This window comes from Pan paniscus, chromosome X (genome assembly GCF_029289425.2).
Source record: "Pan paniscus chromosome X, NHGRI_mPanPan1-v2.0_pri, whole genome shotgun sequence".
NCBI lineage: Eukaryota > Metazoa > Chordata > Mammalia > Primates > Hominidae > Pan > Pan paniscus.
The window spans coordinates 100191994-100209125 of NC_073272.2; the positions used below are offsets into that span (position 1 = coordinate 100191994).

The 17132-nt window shown below is 40.3% G+C and overlaps 1 protein-coding gene across 1 annotated transcript; it reads left to right on the plus strand.

The window, feature by feature from the left end:
• Positions 1–712: 712 nt before the first annotated feature.
• TNMD (tenomodulin) lies at positions 713–16101 on the plus strand. The gene is made up of 7 exons (XM_003810385.4): positions 713–760; positions 925–1056; positions 9576–9716; positions 9942–10043; positions 13185–13338; positions 14697–14863; positions 15189–16101. Exons 1-7 carry the CDS (start codon positions 713–715, stop codon positions 15396–15398), a joined length of 954 nt encoding a protein of 317 aa, XP_003810433.3. The 3' UTR covers positions 15399–16101.
• The last annotated feature ends 1031 nt before the right edge of the window (positions 16102–17132 follow it).

Genomic DNA, 17132 nt, shown 5'->3' on the forward strand with positions numbered 1-17132 from the left:
GTAAGAATGATCATCAAGAAGAGAACCATAAGGCATGTGAACATTAAAAAGCAGACTGAGGAAGAGGACCCAAGAAAGGAGAAAAATCAGAGACAGAAGATGAAGAGAGAGAGCTTAGAATTAGTCTTTATTTTATCCTGTTTTCATTATAATTAGTTAAGTACATATTGATAGCACCATTTAAAGAGCTTTAACTTAGTGAAGGAGGCAATATCTTATTCATTTCTGAATCTCAAACACCAAGCACAGTGCCTGACATTTAATATCCCTGCAATAAATATTTGTTGAACCAAATGGAATCGAAATTAGGACTTCATTCCCTTCTTTGTTTTGTTTGCTTATTTCTGGAGTGTGCAGCATGTATTGCCACTGATATTTTAAGTTCATAGTGAAAAATCATTTCAATGTGTTCTAGGCTTGGTCCCCTTCCAACCCAACCCCCAGGACAATAGTTTTCATTATAACCTTCTGTCTTTGCCATTCTGGATGGAATTCTGTGCACAGAAGTTATATACATATATGGGTATATCTATGTAACAAATCGCAGCACAGGAGTCCCCTGGGCTCCCTCAGGCTCTGGTATGACATATTTGAGCCATATAAATTCAGCTTCTCCTCTGGCATCTGTTAGCCGACTCACTTGCAACTCCACCTCAGCAGTGGTCTCTCAGTCCTCTCAAAGCAGGGAAAGAGTACTGTGTGCTGAGAGACCATGGCAAAGAATCCTCCAGAGAATTGTGAAGACTGTCACATTCTAAATGTAAGTTGATTCATATTTTTTCCCTTTTGAGCAGAAGCATGGTTTCACAGATTTATCATATTGCAAAGTGAACATTAGAAAGTGGAATCAAAGGTGACTTTGAATTATGGCTTGCTTATTGAGGTTTATTGTGTATTGTTTTATTCTCTCTGTTCTTTGGTTAGGCAGAAGCTTTTAAATCCAAGAAAATATGTAAATCACTTAAGATTTGTGGACTGGTGTTTGGTATCCTGGCCCTAACTCTAATTGTCCTGTTTTGGGGGAGCAAGCACTTCTGGCCGGAGGTACCCAAAAAAGTAAGTAAATACACATCATAATCTGATGCTTCTGTTCTGAGTTTGATTGAATTTAATTAGTAGGCATATAAATTATTCTGAAAATGAAAATCATTAAGTCTCTTTTGTGTTTATTTTCTGGTGGTATGAAAAACTGAATCAAGATTTTTCTCTCCTTCATTTGCCTAATTATTTTGGTAAGGGAAAAAAATGTATCTTCTATATTTTGGTTAGTAATGATAGGGTATAGAATTACCCATTCTTCTATAATGCTTATATTTAAGGAGTTAAGACTCCTCCTAGGAGCAAAGTTTTTACCTTAAGAAAAAATACTTTTAATCTTTCTTTCAATTATCTGGGCAGAAACTGATGGAAAAGTAATTAGACCACCACATAAGGAGAAACCACCCAAAGTGGCAGCAAAGGATTTTCAGGGATTATGTTTCTGACTTAATGCATCTGCAGTGAGAACAGGCAGCAAGCTGCTTTTCAGGAGGAGCAATTCTCATACCTGACTTCACATTTATTTATGACTTTAAAAAAAAACTAGAGCTTTTCAGCTCCTTGCCAGCTGCAATCATCACTGTCCCACTGAGATAGTAATGCCACAAGGTAGAAGCATGCGACACCAAGTCATTAATCACAGATAACTCAGAAAGCTTCTGATACTGGGGTCATTTGGTGAAGCTTGGCTAGCCACTGTAGTTTATATTTCTGTACCTTAGTGTTATTGTTATTCCTGGGCTCATAGGCAATGGGCAAGTTTAGATATAAAATAAATAAATAAAACCATAGTCCCAAATAAAACCATAGTCCCTTCATGCTCACAATTTCCATTTGAAAGATAATCAACAAATATACAAACTACAAGTTGTGAAGATAGTTTTCTGGCTTTGCCATGTTTTTCTGTTGGTGTGTGGATTGCTGCTGAAGTTATTGTTATTACTGTTGTTAATTGGTTGTCATAAGATGCTCATTTCTATTTGGTAACAGATGTAGGGAGAAAAAAGCACAAATCCAGGAAGGAGGATGATACAAGAAAATGGGTTGGCATGGACCGTTAGGAGCCAAAGGAGCAATAGGAGCAGAGAGAAAAAAATATGGGTCAGTGGGGAGAGAGAGGCAGAGCAGGAAAAGCAGAAAATAAGCTGGCTAAGTGTCTGAAAGAAAACAGAGGTATAAAGCATAACCACCCTTGGGTTCTCCACCTCTGCTGTCATACCCACTTTCATTTAGTCCCAAAGGATATCTTATCAGGTTTAAGTAGGAGGGAGAGCAAGCCAGCCTACTTTGTTTGCCTTTTTATTTACACTTTGTTCCAGAAAAGACTTCAGGCATCACCCAATGCCTATAGTTAGCCCTATCCCCTACTCCTCCTCCCCTTACTGCTCCTTGCTTCTGAACTACTTACCGTTCAAATGTCCTTCTAGAGAAGCCACCTGTGTTCAGGCTGGCAGGGTGGGTAAAGCAATCGAGATCAGGAAGGAAACAGCAAATTAATAAGAGAGCCAAAATGCATTCCAATACAATTCTGGTACCACTTAGCTAATTCCCAAGGTGATATGTCACCCCACAAGTTGAACCTTGGATCCTCTTGAAAATTATCCATGAGTTAAAGGGCCATAAATCCTTTGTTCTCCACAGCCATAATGTACTTAACTGGGCATGGTGGATAGCTAGTCCTTTTGACCACCCTTAGATGCTTGTCTAAATAAGGGGCCAAATGGCCTTTCTTGTTTTATTGTTGTCATTGGTACTGCAAATGCTATTCCAAAAGAGTATATGTGTTTTTATAAACTTACAGTGCTATTTGCCTCAACGCAGCTATAAACGACTAGGTGGAGACCTTGCCTTTTTATTGCAAAGTGTCAAACTCACTTGCAGCTTCATGGTCTCCTCTCTTTCCCTATTATATCATCTTTACATCTTATTCTAGTTCTGTTTTTAATGATTATAAGGAGCAATCCTATGATACCTCAAACCAAAATAAAACTTGGTCAGTGCATGCACAGAAGAGGTGGGATATGCTGCTGAATAAAGTTTATCAAAAATCAAACCTCTTGTGAAGTAATCCATTTTGGGATGTCATTTTCAGCAAAGGGACTCTCAGAAATGAACAAAGCTATTATGAAGTAATCCAGATAAAGACAACAGGTGTCCCCTAGGGCAAGTTTCTCTACCATGAACAAATGTTGTTGGTTTTCCATTCCAGTGGGGAGTTATGATTCATTGTCTTTGATATTTAAGTCATGGCCTTCATAAGACCAGGTTTGGTTCATTGAAAACTAAGAAATCAGCTGGAAATGTGGATGCTTTACTTAGTCCACTACTACCTTCAGGTCCCAGACAAAGATCTCAGGAGACCATCTATGTTTCCAATGGCTACGCCTATCAACAAGCCTGCCTTAGAGCAGACTTAAGAATTCTGGGAAGAGACTAGCAGTCAGATTAGTCTTGGAAGAGTTGCATAGGAAAGGGACACAGGCATCTTACACAAATTAAAGACTCTCCCCTTAATGGTATGGCCTAGCAAGAAACAACAGCAGATTAAAATCCAGGCTCTTTGGGCTTTCCTTAACAAATCTGTGAGACTTGTTGGGACTCTGTGGCCCTTGGTAGAGAGAGCTATGCATGCAACTGTGCTTATTGGTGGCAGTGATTTGTTTGCAGTCCTGGGATTTCCTCCAAGCTCTTAGTGTTTGCTCTCCTAGCCTCCACCACGCCTCCTTTTTATTTTGTCTTTCAACATCTGTGTATAATAAACAGTATTTATTTAACATCCCACATCTGGTGTTGACATTTCCATGCCAATAAGTCCTTCTCCTCACTCCCGCTTTGGTGTGTACAAAAGATCCAGATTCCTGTATCCAAATTGAGAACAAGCCATGCTTGACCTCCTCCCCTCACATACCTCAGGTTTGCATGCACACAGGTGTGCACACGCACAGACTCACACACACACAGACACACACACACACACAGACCAGAGAGAGAATGAAATCAAAATAAAGTGAAACAAGGACGACTAACTCTGGGTGAGCTGCTGCATTTTCTTACATGTCCCAGGCCCCTGACCCACAGCCACATACAGGAGCCACCTGAGCTAAATGAAAGCCAGGTCCATCCAGCTCTGAATTCAGCTTTCTTAAACAAGCAGAAGAGACCTATTCAGTCCCAGCAATTTTGAGAAAGCATCGTAATGAGGCTCCCCTTCTAGGCAGTGACTGCCCTGGGATCATTGAAGCAGAATCACCAAAGAAACATTCTTGCTTAAAGCCCCCTGTATTACACATTTTACTGGAAACAGTCAGAAGCCAACTCCTCAGCTAATTAATCCAACATGAAGCAAACAAATCAGAAAAATCCTAGCCCTTAAACCAACAGTTTAGAAACTTAGCACAGACCTTGTAGCCCATCCCTGCCAATCCTTTGTGGAGCGAGGCAGAAGAATCATACGTTTAATAAATGAAAGAGTGTCCTTACTGCCTTACATAGGAGCTGCCTGGTGACTTTAGGGTTGTTTGAAAGCCATCAGGACCACACAGTAATCAATAGATTCGTGAGGATGTTCCTTCAACTTCTATATATTACCAGAGCAATGAGGAGTGGTAGGGATAAGCAGGCATTTTTCTGCCCTCCTGCCACACCTCAGTTGCAGGTGATCATTAAAACAGTCTCCCCCAGCGTTGTGAGTCCACTATCATTCTAGGTTGAAAATCCTTTGCTCAGAAGAAGCACTTTCTTGACGAGTCTGATTGCAACTTTTTGTGCGTGCCTATTTCTTGGCACGCACAATTGGGCATTAGCCCAATATTAACTTTTTTCACTCCTCTCTAGGCACACAAGGAAGACAACTTTTTTCTCCAGGTCCCCTGGGCTTTCCTACACCACAGTCCGGTGGGTGAAATGTGGGTCTAGAGAAACATGAATATACCCTCAAGGAAAAAGTTGAAGGAGTAGCCGGAATATTTTTGGCAGGGAGACTGAGCTTTACCAGATGGTGCCATGTTGGCATTTTCAAAAAAAAAAAAAAAAGACCTCTCTTCATTTTCCTCTTAAAGCATTGTGAGACCCAGGTCCACCCTTGTACAACTCTCACTGGGCCAGCTCTTATTCTGGGCTACTCAAGGGCAGCTCCCAGCAATTACGTGGAGCCAGGCTGTGGCTGTGATGGGCATGTTCTTCTTAGTTAGTCTCTTCATTCTCCTAAGGCAGCATTTGCTGAACAACTTATATGACACCAGGATGAAGAGCCTGGGCCTTCAAAGACAGCTGTTCTGGAGTGGTTGAGAGTGGAATTGGGGCTGTGGAGGAAGTAGCCTGGATGATCAACAGATAGTGGCAGTAGGCGTAGTCCAGTGATCAACCTGACAGGTTGATCTGAGCAAATCTCAGCAGACTTTGCTAACTATCTAACATTACAGATGAAAAGGGGTAAAGGATTAAAATAGGAACTGAGTCCCTAGAGACACTCAGTGATTTGCCCAAAATCACACAGCTTGTAAGTGGTGGGGTTAAGGTTAGAACTAGAGGCTAGTCTAGTTTCCACTATTCTTCAGCTGCATTTAAGAATCAGGGATGGGGATAATGGGTAGGAGAAAAACTTACTGGTCAGCTCAAGTCTGTAGATAAAAGAAGTAGCTTTTTCTTGTTGAAAAAGAATGTCTGTGCTGCTTATGCCAATATTTTGCATATTGCCAAATGGTGATTGAAGATGCAGAACTCTAACTTTGCATAAGGAACAATCTGTCTGCTCTGTGTTGGTAAAGAAATACCCAGAGGCCCTTTAATTCCCCCAAGTTAGATTAATAATAATATGGTACAGTGCATTCTCTTCCCTTCCTTCCAGCCTAACACCTGCTAGCCAGCTATTCTGAGCATGTATTTCACCTTTGGAGAGTGTACCTCATAACAGACAGTAAGGGATGAAGATGGAGTGAAGAGCAGCTAGATTAATCACAGGCTTCAAAAAACAAACCTAAGCCAAATGTCCTCAAATCCCTGTCAGGACAGGCTAAAGCTTCTTGCCCCTAAAACAGATCCATCACACTGAGGTCTGAGATAGCTTTACCTTTTCTAAATAGCTTTCTTTTCTGATCTCAGGGACTGCCACAGAGGCAAGAAAACAAGGAAAACTGTGAAAGAGGGATGTTAGGGCTCATTTGCTGCCTGAATGGAGGATTTAACTGGACTGAAGACAGAATTCCTGGGCAGGGAAGAAAAATGGGTTGTGTCCTCTACATATTTTGTCAGTGTGGTCTTCTTACACTTCTCACTGCCTGGACTTAACCACATATCTGTCTCATTTCACTTCTGATTCCTATTCCACTCCATTGGCTTCCTTGTTCCATTCCAGTGTTCTGGTTCTTATAGTTAAGGCCAGCCTTATGTGTGGGTGGAGTAAGAGCCCATTTGAGTGGTGCTGGAAAGATGCCCTTGCCCCCAAATATCTCCCATTCCTCGTGCCACTGTGCCTATTAGATTGTTGCAAAAGTAACTGTGGTTTTAGCCATTGAAAGTAATGGCAAAGTAATAAAGTAATAAAATCCACTATTAGTACTTCATTCCTCTGAGTGAAGTATTGCACTCAAATTTTTAAACAGACAAATATTCATCACTAATATCTAAGTGTGAAATCATGGGTCAGATTGATTTCTTCTTTGTCATAAGGTACCTGAAGCACCACGAGATTCCTAGATGTCTAGACAGGAGACAAAGGGACAGAAATGGGAAGAGAAAGGGGAAGGGCTATGAGGGTATAGAATGAACAGAATATGAAAATAGAGCAGAAAAGGAAAGCTAGAAGCACCAAAAATTAACTCTCTCTATTTTCCAATTGGGCAGGGGTGTACTCCTCATCATATTCTGTCCTTGCTCTATCCTCCCTGGAATAAAGCTGAGTTGGAGGCAGCTGAGATGAGCTACTTGTAGCCCACTCACACCTCTCTTCAGGCCAGTCATCCTGTCTCTGCTTTAGCTTGCTCCTGGAGAGGACAAAGCCATTTATTCTTTCATCTCCAGAAAGACCTTCAACCCCTGAGCCAGGAAGCTTAGTAGAGAGCAAAGTACTTGTGATGCCAAAGGCATGAGCTCAGTCTTCATATGGGCCAGTGAAGCTTGCATAGCCATTACCCAAGCAATGTGCTCCACAGGGACCCAGGCGAGACAGTGTGTCTGGATTTGCTCATACCCATCTCCAAACAGTCCAAAGTGGGCCACCAGCATCATCTTCCTAGACGAAGAACAGTCTGTTCCAAAAGGACACCTTTGATAGTGGAATTCTGTCTGGGTGAATATATAGCTCCCCACTCCTACCCCCTACCAAGGATTCACACATAAACGAAGTCATTCTGTTCCCACTCTAGTAACTTATCATTACTAACATAAAGCCAACAAGTTGGTTAATGAACACAATCAGAATGGACCCCTTCTCCCCTACCAAAAAAACTCTTTGCAGGAATGTTGAAAATAATCAAGATCTGCTGAGCTTGGCAGTTTCCAATAGTTTTCATCTAGCAAGGTGTCCAAGTAAAGTGCATTGCCAACAGTGCAGGAAAACTCATTCCACAGAAGCACACTGAAATTCTAAATGTCACCAGTAGGTTCCATAGTCTTCTACCAGTGATTGAAAATACAGCCTGTATTTTCTCTTTCGCCCAGGTAGGCAGTGTTCCAGCATCCCCTAGTCTCTAACCTCATTTTTCCATACAATAATCCATCAGTGGTGCTACTGATGAAATAAACACCCTACCGCAGCCCCCAATGGCTAGTGGCATCAACATTTGTCTCAAAAATGGATAGTATTTCTAACAAAATTCCCCCGTTGGGAGAGCTGACAGGACTGGATCTGAAGTGGATGCCTCTCTTTTCTACTTAGGTCAGACAGACTGAGAGCTCAATTTGTTGCCATAGGTAGAAGTTTCTCTTCTCAAGCTGGCTGCAGAGCTGGAACTGAGGACATATTTATTGCTAGAAGCAAATAACAAACCTAAAGGAATTTGCTACCTATCACAAACCAGGCCAGACTTCCTGAGTTAACTCTGCAATTGCCAGAGAGTTCTAAGTATTGTTTTTCTTTCACTTTTAAAATGGTTTTTTTAAAAGACCTGCCAATACTCAAAAATGTCTCTTTAGGAAGATAAGGATGTGCCATTGGTGGGGAAAACTTATTCAACAAATACTTAGGTTCCAACCATGTCCAAGGCACTGTAGGGCTACCAAGAGGTAAATGACATTGTCTCTTGTTTTTCTCTTCAGCAGCTACATTAGACTTGTCACCCTTGAAGTAACACTTGCTTCTACAAATGGTTCCAATTTGTTTTTCTCTAGTTGAGTTGGTGAATATTTGACCAGGTTAAACTAACATTCAGTCAATGGCATCAGCAGAGACTAAAAAATGACCCAACCTGGTGTAAGTTCTCTATAAGGCTGCCACTGGGAACCGTATCATTAGAAAGCAATGTGTGGGCTCTGAAGAAGACTTGCTTTTTCAGGCTTTTAGTTTCCCAAATTTTTTTCATAAGGAAAAATGAACATGGAGAAACTCGATAAACAAAGGTCTCCTAATGACAGAGATAAAATAGACTTCCAAAAGGCATCATCAGGTCTGGCCTGGTTTGTGACAGATAACAAATTCCTTTATGCTTAGTTGCTTCTACCTATAAATATGTCCGAAAATTATAAGTTATGGGCTTACTCCTAAACTGCAGTGCCATATGGGACTGGTCCTCTTGGTCTTTAGAAATACAATTGCCTCTTTTAGAGTGCAGGAGAAAATCTGGGGTTTTGTTTTAGCCACTCAAGAAAGACCTGATGAGCAGTCTTTCTTCTTGGGAGGCTCCACGTTACTTAATGCAGGACACTTGGCTCAGTTGGCTTAATTCCATATACACAAAAGAATCCGCAGAACTTGAAAACAACTGAATATGGCTTGGGAAACAGAACCCAGGAATAAACTGGGTGGGGTTGGTTGCCGTATAAAGAGAAGGCTAAGGGAAGGCAATAAATGTTTCCTGGAGTTTAAGGGGCAAAAGGAAGCAAACAGAGCAGGGTAGGGCTCTAATATTGGCAAGGAGAAAGTCTTCAGATTCTAAAAGGAATAGACTCAAGGCTGTTGTGGCAATATTAAAGCCCTGGATAAATAAGGAGACAAAAAACACTTAACCATTTTAAGTGTATTCAAATCTCTTTCTAAGCCCTAATGAATTTCACGGGTGAGGGGCGGGGCAGTGAGGGGGGGTCGTGATTACTTAGCACTTGGAAAGGGAAGTGGTAGCTTAAAGAAGCAGCATAGGTTTTAGGTGATCCCTCAGCTTAACACAAGGGGAAAATACTTTATAGGCTGGTTTGCAAACTATCATTTGCTGTTTAGTCAAGGCTGCCAAGAAAACTGTTGGAATTCTTAGTAATTAGCTCAGCAGCTTGGCTTGAATTCAAAATACCAGCTCTGAAGGGATCCCCATATCAGCTCCAGCGCCAAAAGCACCTCACTTTAGGGACACACTGAGTATCTTAGAGATTGTTTTCCTCTGTTCTCCCAGACCTATGACATGGAGCACACTTTCTACAGCAATGGAGAGAAGAAGAAGATTTACATGGAAATTGATCCTGTGACCAGAACTGAAATATTCAGAAGCGGAAATGGCACTGATGAAACATTGGAAGTACACGACTTTAAAAACGTAAGTTGGATGTTTTCCCCCTAAGGCTTTCCACTTAAAATATTAGAGCAGTTGAGTCAAGTTAAAAATAGCCTCCATCTAAAATTTGAATTCAAATGGAAAGCTAGCCTCCTCTAGCTTTCCATTTGAATTCAAATTTTGCTAGTCTGGGACCCCAAAAGATCATGGAACTTACTAATAGTGGCTCTTTTGGGAAGCTTTATTGTTGTTTTGTCTGTTTTATAGGGATACACTGGCATCTACTTCGTGGGTCTTCAAAAATGTTTTATCAAAACTCAGATTAAAGTGATTCCTGAATTTTCTGAACCAGAAGAGGAAATAGATGAGGTATGTAAGAAGAATAATTGTGGTGGCAAAAGACATCATTTATTGGATGCTAGCTATGTGCCAAACATTGTACTAAATGCTTTACTTTTCTTTGATTCTCCAACAACCTTATAAATAGATACTATTGTTATCATCATTTTCAGATCAGGAAACTAGAACTCAGAGCCAAAAAGTGACTTGCTCAAGGTCACACAGCTAGTGAGTAGCAGATTGGGGTCTTGAACTTAGGCCTTTCAGAAAACTCAAGTGCATAATTTTAGGTGCAATGCTATACTCTTATACCCGGGCACCCATTAACATTATGTTGATTTTCTCTGAAACCAAAGATTTCTAGTAAGAGGGATGAGCCAGAGAAACAAAATCAATCTTGCCTCAGATAAAGCGTTTTTAAAAAAGAAAGTTCCAAAGCCACCTGGGGTTCTTGCCACTTTTGTCACACTTCAGTATTCACCTATTTTAAAGATTGTGGTTCATTCACCTTACCATTTTATGCTGGGCTGCTAATGGAATAATTCACATTTAACCTTAGTAGGAAAGGCAAAAGCAAAGAAGGTGAACACTGCAATGGGATACAAATTCTCTGAAAACACCCTGCTAGACCAAAGTAAGGCAACCTAGGGTGCTGGTGAAATCACTGAATGGCCCTTTAAAACCTAATGGGAGATGGATGTTATTGCCTAAAATACAACGATCTGTAAGGCCCTTGAGGCTCTTTATTGTTCCCTGATATTTTGTCTATAATTACAGTATGGTTTTATTAGTGGGAGGAGAAGAGGGACCTCAGTTAAGGTCCTATTGTGACAGCATATCCCCACTATAGCAAGAAAAAACAAACATTGGTTTGGTTTGGTTTAGTGCTTAGTTGCCAAATCTAAAGTGGAATTATGGCAATGGCAGAATGATCTTTCTTCTTCTTCTTCTTCTTCTTTTTTGTATTTTTAGTAGAGACGGGGTTTCACCATAGCCAGGATGGTCTCTATCTCCTGACCTCATGATCCGCCCGCCTAGGCCTCTCAAAGTGCTGGGATTACAGGCGTCAGCCACCGCGCCCAGCCATGGCAGAGTGATCTTTCTATAAACTATAAAAACTTCTTTCTTTCTTTCTTTCTTCTCTCTCTCCCTGTTCTTTTTCACTTTTCTCCCACCCAGCTCCCTCCATCTTGATTCTCACCAACCCATTTATCTTTTCCTTTACCTTTTTCTTTACCTTTTTCTTTATTTGGGGGCGGTGGGTAGGGAGGACTATTTTTCTTTCCCTTACCCAAGTCTTAGAGCTGTCATTGGCTCCCACTTTACTCTTTCATGCTACTGGTCTCCTCGGGGCCAGAGAAGTTACAGACCCTTGTTACTAGAATTTGCAAGAAAAAAAAGAACGTTCTCCCAAAGATGATGCTCTGCTCCCAAGGCCTACGGTAGTGACAAAGTTTGGAGACTTTTTTTAAAGTAAGCATAAGTTAGATGCATCTGAGGAATAGATCGACGTTCAGGATATTAGGAATGACTATAGAAGGCAAAGGTAAGATAAAAGGAAAATCAATAGGATTAAAAAGCTACTATACACAATAACATATGCTGATTACATACAGAAAATAATGTAAGCATTTGAGTAGGCCACTCAGCAATGAGAACCTGAAGTGATATAATAGGATTTATTTTTTTGAAAGATTAAGGCAAAGGAGGCGGGGCACGGTGGCTCACGCCTATAATCCCAGCCCTTTGGGAGGCCGAAGAGGGGGATCACTGGAGGTCAGGAGTTCGAGACCACTCTGGCCAACATGGTGAAAACCCATCTCTACTAAAACAAAACAAAACAAAACAAAATTAGCCGGGCATGGTGGTGTGTGCCTGTAATCCCAGCTACTGAAGAGCATGAGGTGGGAGGATCACTTGAACCCGGGAGGTGGAGGTTTCAGTAAGCCGAGTTTGCGCCACTGCACTCCAGCCTGGGTGACAGAGCGGGACTCAGTGTCAAAAAATAAATAAATAAACAAAAAATAAAGGCAAAGGCTCATAATGTCTCATTTTGGCCCTAATTTAGTCTTCAGTTAATTTCACCAAATATTTTAAATAACGCAAATTCATTTCATGATAGTAAGAACACTGTACCTTCAAGTAAATCTTGTTTTTTATATTCACGCCACAGATTTTTTTTTTAATGAGACAAATTTGTGGTCCTGAATGACAAAAACCTTCTTCTGTACTTCCCTCCACACTGTATCCATGGCATGTGTATTTTAAACATGCAGAGCAGGTATATAAATAGCCCTGATTTTGCTAACAAAGCTAGTCAGCATACCAACCTCATTTTATACAATTCCTTTCAATGCATCTCAAGGTCGTTACAGACTCAAGGACAAAGGTGCTAAGACTTTAGAATTGTAAATGATTCCGGGAGAAATTAGTAAGAACTAGGTATACAACACAATTACCTCAATACTAGAAACTGAAGAGAAAGTGGCATCCTTCACAATATAAAAAAAGCTGCTTAAAGGAAAAACACTCTGTGAGGTAAACTCTAAGCATCTACAATGAAAGGAATGCAATAGTAGGAAGGCCAATGAAGTCATAAACTGGAGACTTGCCTTTAAAACATAAAAGGACATCTTTTGTACTATAACTAGCTACCATCAACAGGCAAATCTTGTAAAACCAAAATATTAGATTACATTGTTATTGAATTGATCTCACCAGTTTGGATTATAGGAGTTTTGTCAGCTTCGGGTCAAATCCTGCTTGCCACCCAAGATGCAAACCTAAAATAAGGCAGGCTAATAAAATGTATTTATAAAAAAGAAAACAAATGTAAATCACTTAGGGTTCCAGAAGCTCAAGTTAAAACATACACAGACCCAGGGCACCCTGAAAATAACGAAGCCCCTTTCTGACTTTGAGTGAAATGGTAACAGAGAAGGCTCCTACTTTAGTAAGCAGTCTTGCTGTTAGACCCAGGAAGGAGGAAGGATCAGTTGTTAACTCCCCCAAGGGCACCCACTGAATGCAAGGCACAGAGCTAGTTCACCAGCAGCCCTAGGATTAAAATTGTTACACTCAAAATATATTGTTTTCCAGCATCCCATAATGTCTCACTTGTTCTATTAATTTCTCTGCCAATCCCTACCCTAAGCTACTTTCTTCTTTCAGAATGAAGAAATTACCACAACTTTCTTTGAACAGTCAGTGATTTGGGTCCCAGCAGAAAAGCCTATTGAAAACCGAGATTTTCTTAAAAATTCCAAAATTCTGGAGATTTGTGATAACGTGACCATGTATTGGATCAATCCCACTCTAATATCAGGTATGACATTCTTATCCTCATCCTCCTCCTATTTTCTAAGACAGTAACAGGTTAATGTTCCCAGCATTTAGAGGCTACATTTCTAGGAAAACAAATGATCGGTTTATATCTTCTTGGATGAGTCTATATATGCTGACTGCCAGTGAGGAGGGAATTTTTCACAGCCAAGTTATAAATCAGATAAATTAATGTTGACAGGCTTTTAAATATCCCAGCAAAGGTAACACCACCCTAATGTGACTAGTGATAGCAAAAAACTAATCTGTCTCTCTTTGCACATCTATATTCATTGCAGTCGGTATGCCAGACTATTGCTCAAACCACTGTGGGTCCAACCCAAGAATAGAGGAGAGAAGGGCAAAAACAATGCTCTGCTATCAAGAAGGATTCCCTATGTCAAATGGTGGCATTTTCCTTAGAAGATAGGACAATCACTGCAATACAAATTTCTTTGTTGCTGTTTTAGGAATTACTATAAAAATAGTTGAGGGCTTGATGTCCAGAGTAGAAGAGTCCAGCCCTCAACTTCCAGTCAGCCCATAGAGAAGGTAAAGGCCCCTGGATGTCTTAGTCTGTTTAGCTAACATGGAATTTGGCCTCCCTCATTCTGCACAGCATAGATTACTCTATTACCCAAGAGAGGTTATTCTCACCAATGTAAGCATCTGTGGGTACTCTTTAGAGATATTAAAAAGGTGACTAAATGCAGTGTGGTATCCTGGACTGGATGCTGGAACAGAAAAAAACATTAGTAGAAATACTAATGAAATCTGAATAAAGTCTGTAGTTTAGTTAATAACATTGTACCAATTCTAACTTCTGATTTTTGATCATTGTACCATGGTTATGTGAGGTAACATTAGGGGAAACCGGGTGAAGAATATGTGAACTCTGTACTATTTCTGCAACTCTTCCATAAATCTAAGATTATTTCTAAACAGAAAGTTAAAAAAAAATTTAAGACAAGAAACATAAGGGAAGTGGGAGGACAGAGGATGTCAAATCAATTCAGGCAACCAAGAAATATTTATTGAGCATCTACATGGGTAAAATCATCATTGTAGGAGATACAGAAGTCCCTTGTCCTCAGTTTTTAATTTAGTGTGCTATTAAGGCAAAGCAGTAAATGTTTGATGCCAAAGAAGCAAAGAAGTTTGTGTATGTAGAAATCATCAGGCTTGTTTTGGAAACTACTCTAAAATATCAGCTGAAGGAGCTTGGAAAAGTGGTCCATGCCTAAATGATGCCAGTTAGAAGACACAATGAAAATCTCTATCCCCAGCTGCTATTCTCCCAAGCACTTCTTTCAGGAACATTTGCAAAGCAGTTGCATCACAACTTTGCATTTATTATCTTAGTTTCTGAGTTACAAGACTTTGAGGAGGAGGGAGAAGATCTTCACTTTCCTGCCAACGAAAAAAAAGGGATTGAACAAAATGAACAGTGGGTGGTCCCTCAAGTGAAAGTAGAGAAGACCCGTCACGCCAGACAAGCAAGTGAGGAAGAACTTCCAATAAATGACTATGTGAGTTATGTTTATGTAAACTCTTGATAGAGGAGGAAAAAAGAGCCCTCACAAAACTTACTACCCCTCAGATCACAATCATTGGAAGGAGAATGATCATGGCTTTAACAAAAAAAAAAAAATGTTTAAGAAACTTGGAATCTCCAGGAGGCTCATTCAAAATCAATCTCGATCTCTGTAGATATATCTCCATGATCAGGCTAAGGAGCTTAATTTCTCACAAGCCCCCAACTCATACAGTCTTCTAGTTCTCCCCTGCTTGGTGAGAACTCTTGCTAGTGAACCTTCCTCTCCCACCCCCAACACTGGCTTCTTCTTCTTTCAGACTGAAAATGGAATAGAATTTGATCCCATGCTGGATGAGAGAGGTTATTGTTGTATTTACTGCCGTCGAGGCAACCGCTATTGCCGCCGCGTCTGTGAACCTTTACTAGGCTACTACCCATATCCATACTGCTACCAAGGAGGACGAGTCATCTGTCGTGTCATCATGCCTTGTAACTGGTGGGTGGCCCGCATGCTGGGGAGGGTCTAATAGGAGGTTTGAGCTCAAATGCTTAAACTGCTGGCAACATATAATAAATGCATGCTATTCAATGAATTTCTGCCTATGAGGCATCTGGCCCCTGGTAGCCAGCTCTCCAGAATTACTTGTAGGTAATTCCTCTCTTCATGTTCTAATAAACTTCTACATTATCACCAACAGCCTGATTGCTGCTGAACACACTGGGTAAGTGTTTGCTGAGAATATTCACAGCAACTGAAATGGAGCAGACCCGTCAAACATAGATGACTATGCTGAGGCTGAGAAAACAATGCCCCAAAATGAAGGCCTCAGAAGCAAAAGTTTTTCTCTGACCTTCTCCTACCTGCCAGTCTCTCAGTCCCATTCTCCCCCGAGGCTAGCCATAACAGCTAGAATCCCTCTTCCTCAAGGCGTGTCATATAAATCAAAACCCCTTTTTTCCAAAGCCAGCCATTAAACCTAAAAATATCACTCTGATTTTTCCTCTGCTTTTCTGTGTAAAAGCTGGCCATAAGGAAATTATCTGACCTACCTTGTTTGACTGTAGGTCATAAGACTCCCTTTCCAGAGAGGATCCAACACAACAGGTTTGGAAGTAGAAAAGGGCAAAGCATAATGATACCTAAATATCATATTTTACTCTGCTGTATTAAGACAGTGGAAATAAGGGGCTGATGATAAAATGTCTCCATAACTGATGCATTAAAAACATATCCTTTTGTGCATAGCCCCAGTGTTTAATTATATGAAAGATATATTGTGAACTTGCTTAAGTATCAATTAAGCTGCTGGACAGGCAGTGAGTCATAGCAGGCCAACACTAAAATATTCCAAATGTGCAGACTCAGTAAAGGAGAAAGCTAAACTAGCAAAAAGGGTCTCAGGCTCTCCTCCTATAAACAGGAACTCAACTTAGGACAAATTCAACATTCCATAGCCTTCACATCTGGCTCCTCTTTATATCAGTGTTTGATTAGATACCTTTCCAAGGCAATTGTCTAAAAAACAAGAACCCATAAATACCATTCACAGAAACAGGCATCATAGGAAATTATTGAGATGAGGAATCAAATGGGATTTTCCCTCCCAAATCACAGGGAGCTAGCAGTATACCACTTTCTGAAAGAAAAGGTAAGGGCCTACTTCCCAATCACTCCATACTTTGCTTGGGAAAGGAAAAGAGGGCAAAGGGGAAAGAAAAAGAAGTGGTTAAAGAGTAACGTTAACCTTGATGTCCCAGACAGTTTCAGTTTCAAAATTCATGCTCTACCAATCTGTCACCCCTTCTAGTTTCATTTGAAGGTAGCATATACTTCATTGCTCAACTTCAAAGTTATTGTGTCATGAAAATGTCTGTCTGGAACTTTCTATCAGAAAAATATTTTCAAATAAATTCTTCACCAAGATGCCTGTGGGCCAGCAGTCATTTTCTCCCATTTAAGAGTTGAGGAAATCCATAGAAAATGGCTTTGCCCAAGGTTGAGTTGCGATTAGCCAGTCATTAATTGGTAATTAGCATATATGCCATACTTAGATTACCAATTTTCACAGAAAGAGAGCACAATAAAATATATCTAACAATGCACATTACTGAAAATATTTTTAATTGATGATTTAGAAGACATCTGATTGTTTTAGAGTACTTCGATTATCATAACAAGCATTAATTTATAGTTGAAATAGAAAAACGTCAAAGATAGGAAATTACTTTGAGGTTATATGAACTTTATGATGTTTCTATCG

Bases quoted from the DNA above. Each gene is read 5' to 3' on its own strand.
- TNMD (XM_003810385.4), top strand. From the start codon at position 713: ATGGCAAAGAATCCTCCAGAGAATTGTGAAGACTGTCACATTCTAAAT. The intron at 1,057-9,575 runs GTAAGTAAATAC...CTGTTCTCCCAG, and splicing joins GGCCGGAGGTACCCAAAAAA to ACCTATGACATGGAGCACAC. The intron at 10,044-13,184 runs GTATGTAAGAAG...TTCTTCTTTCAG, and splicing joins CAGAAGAGGAAATAGATGAG to AATGAAGAAATTACCACAAC.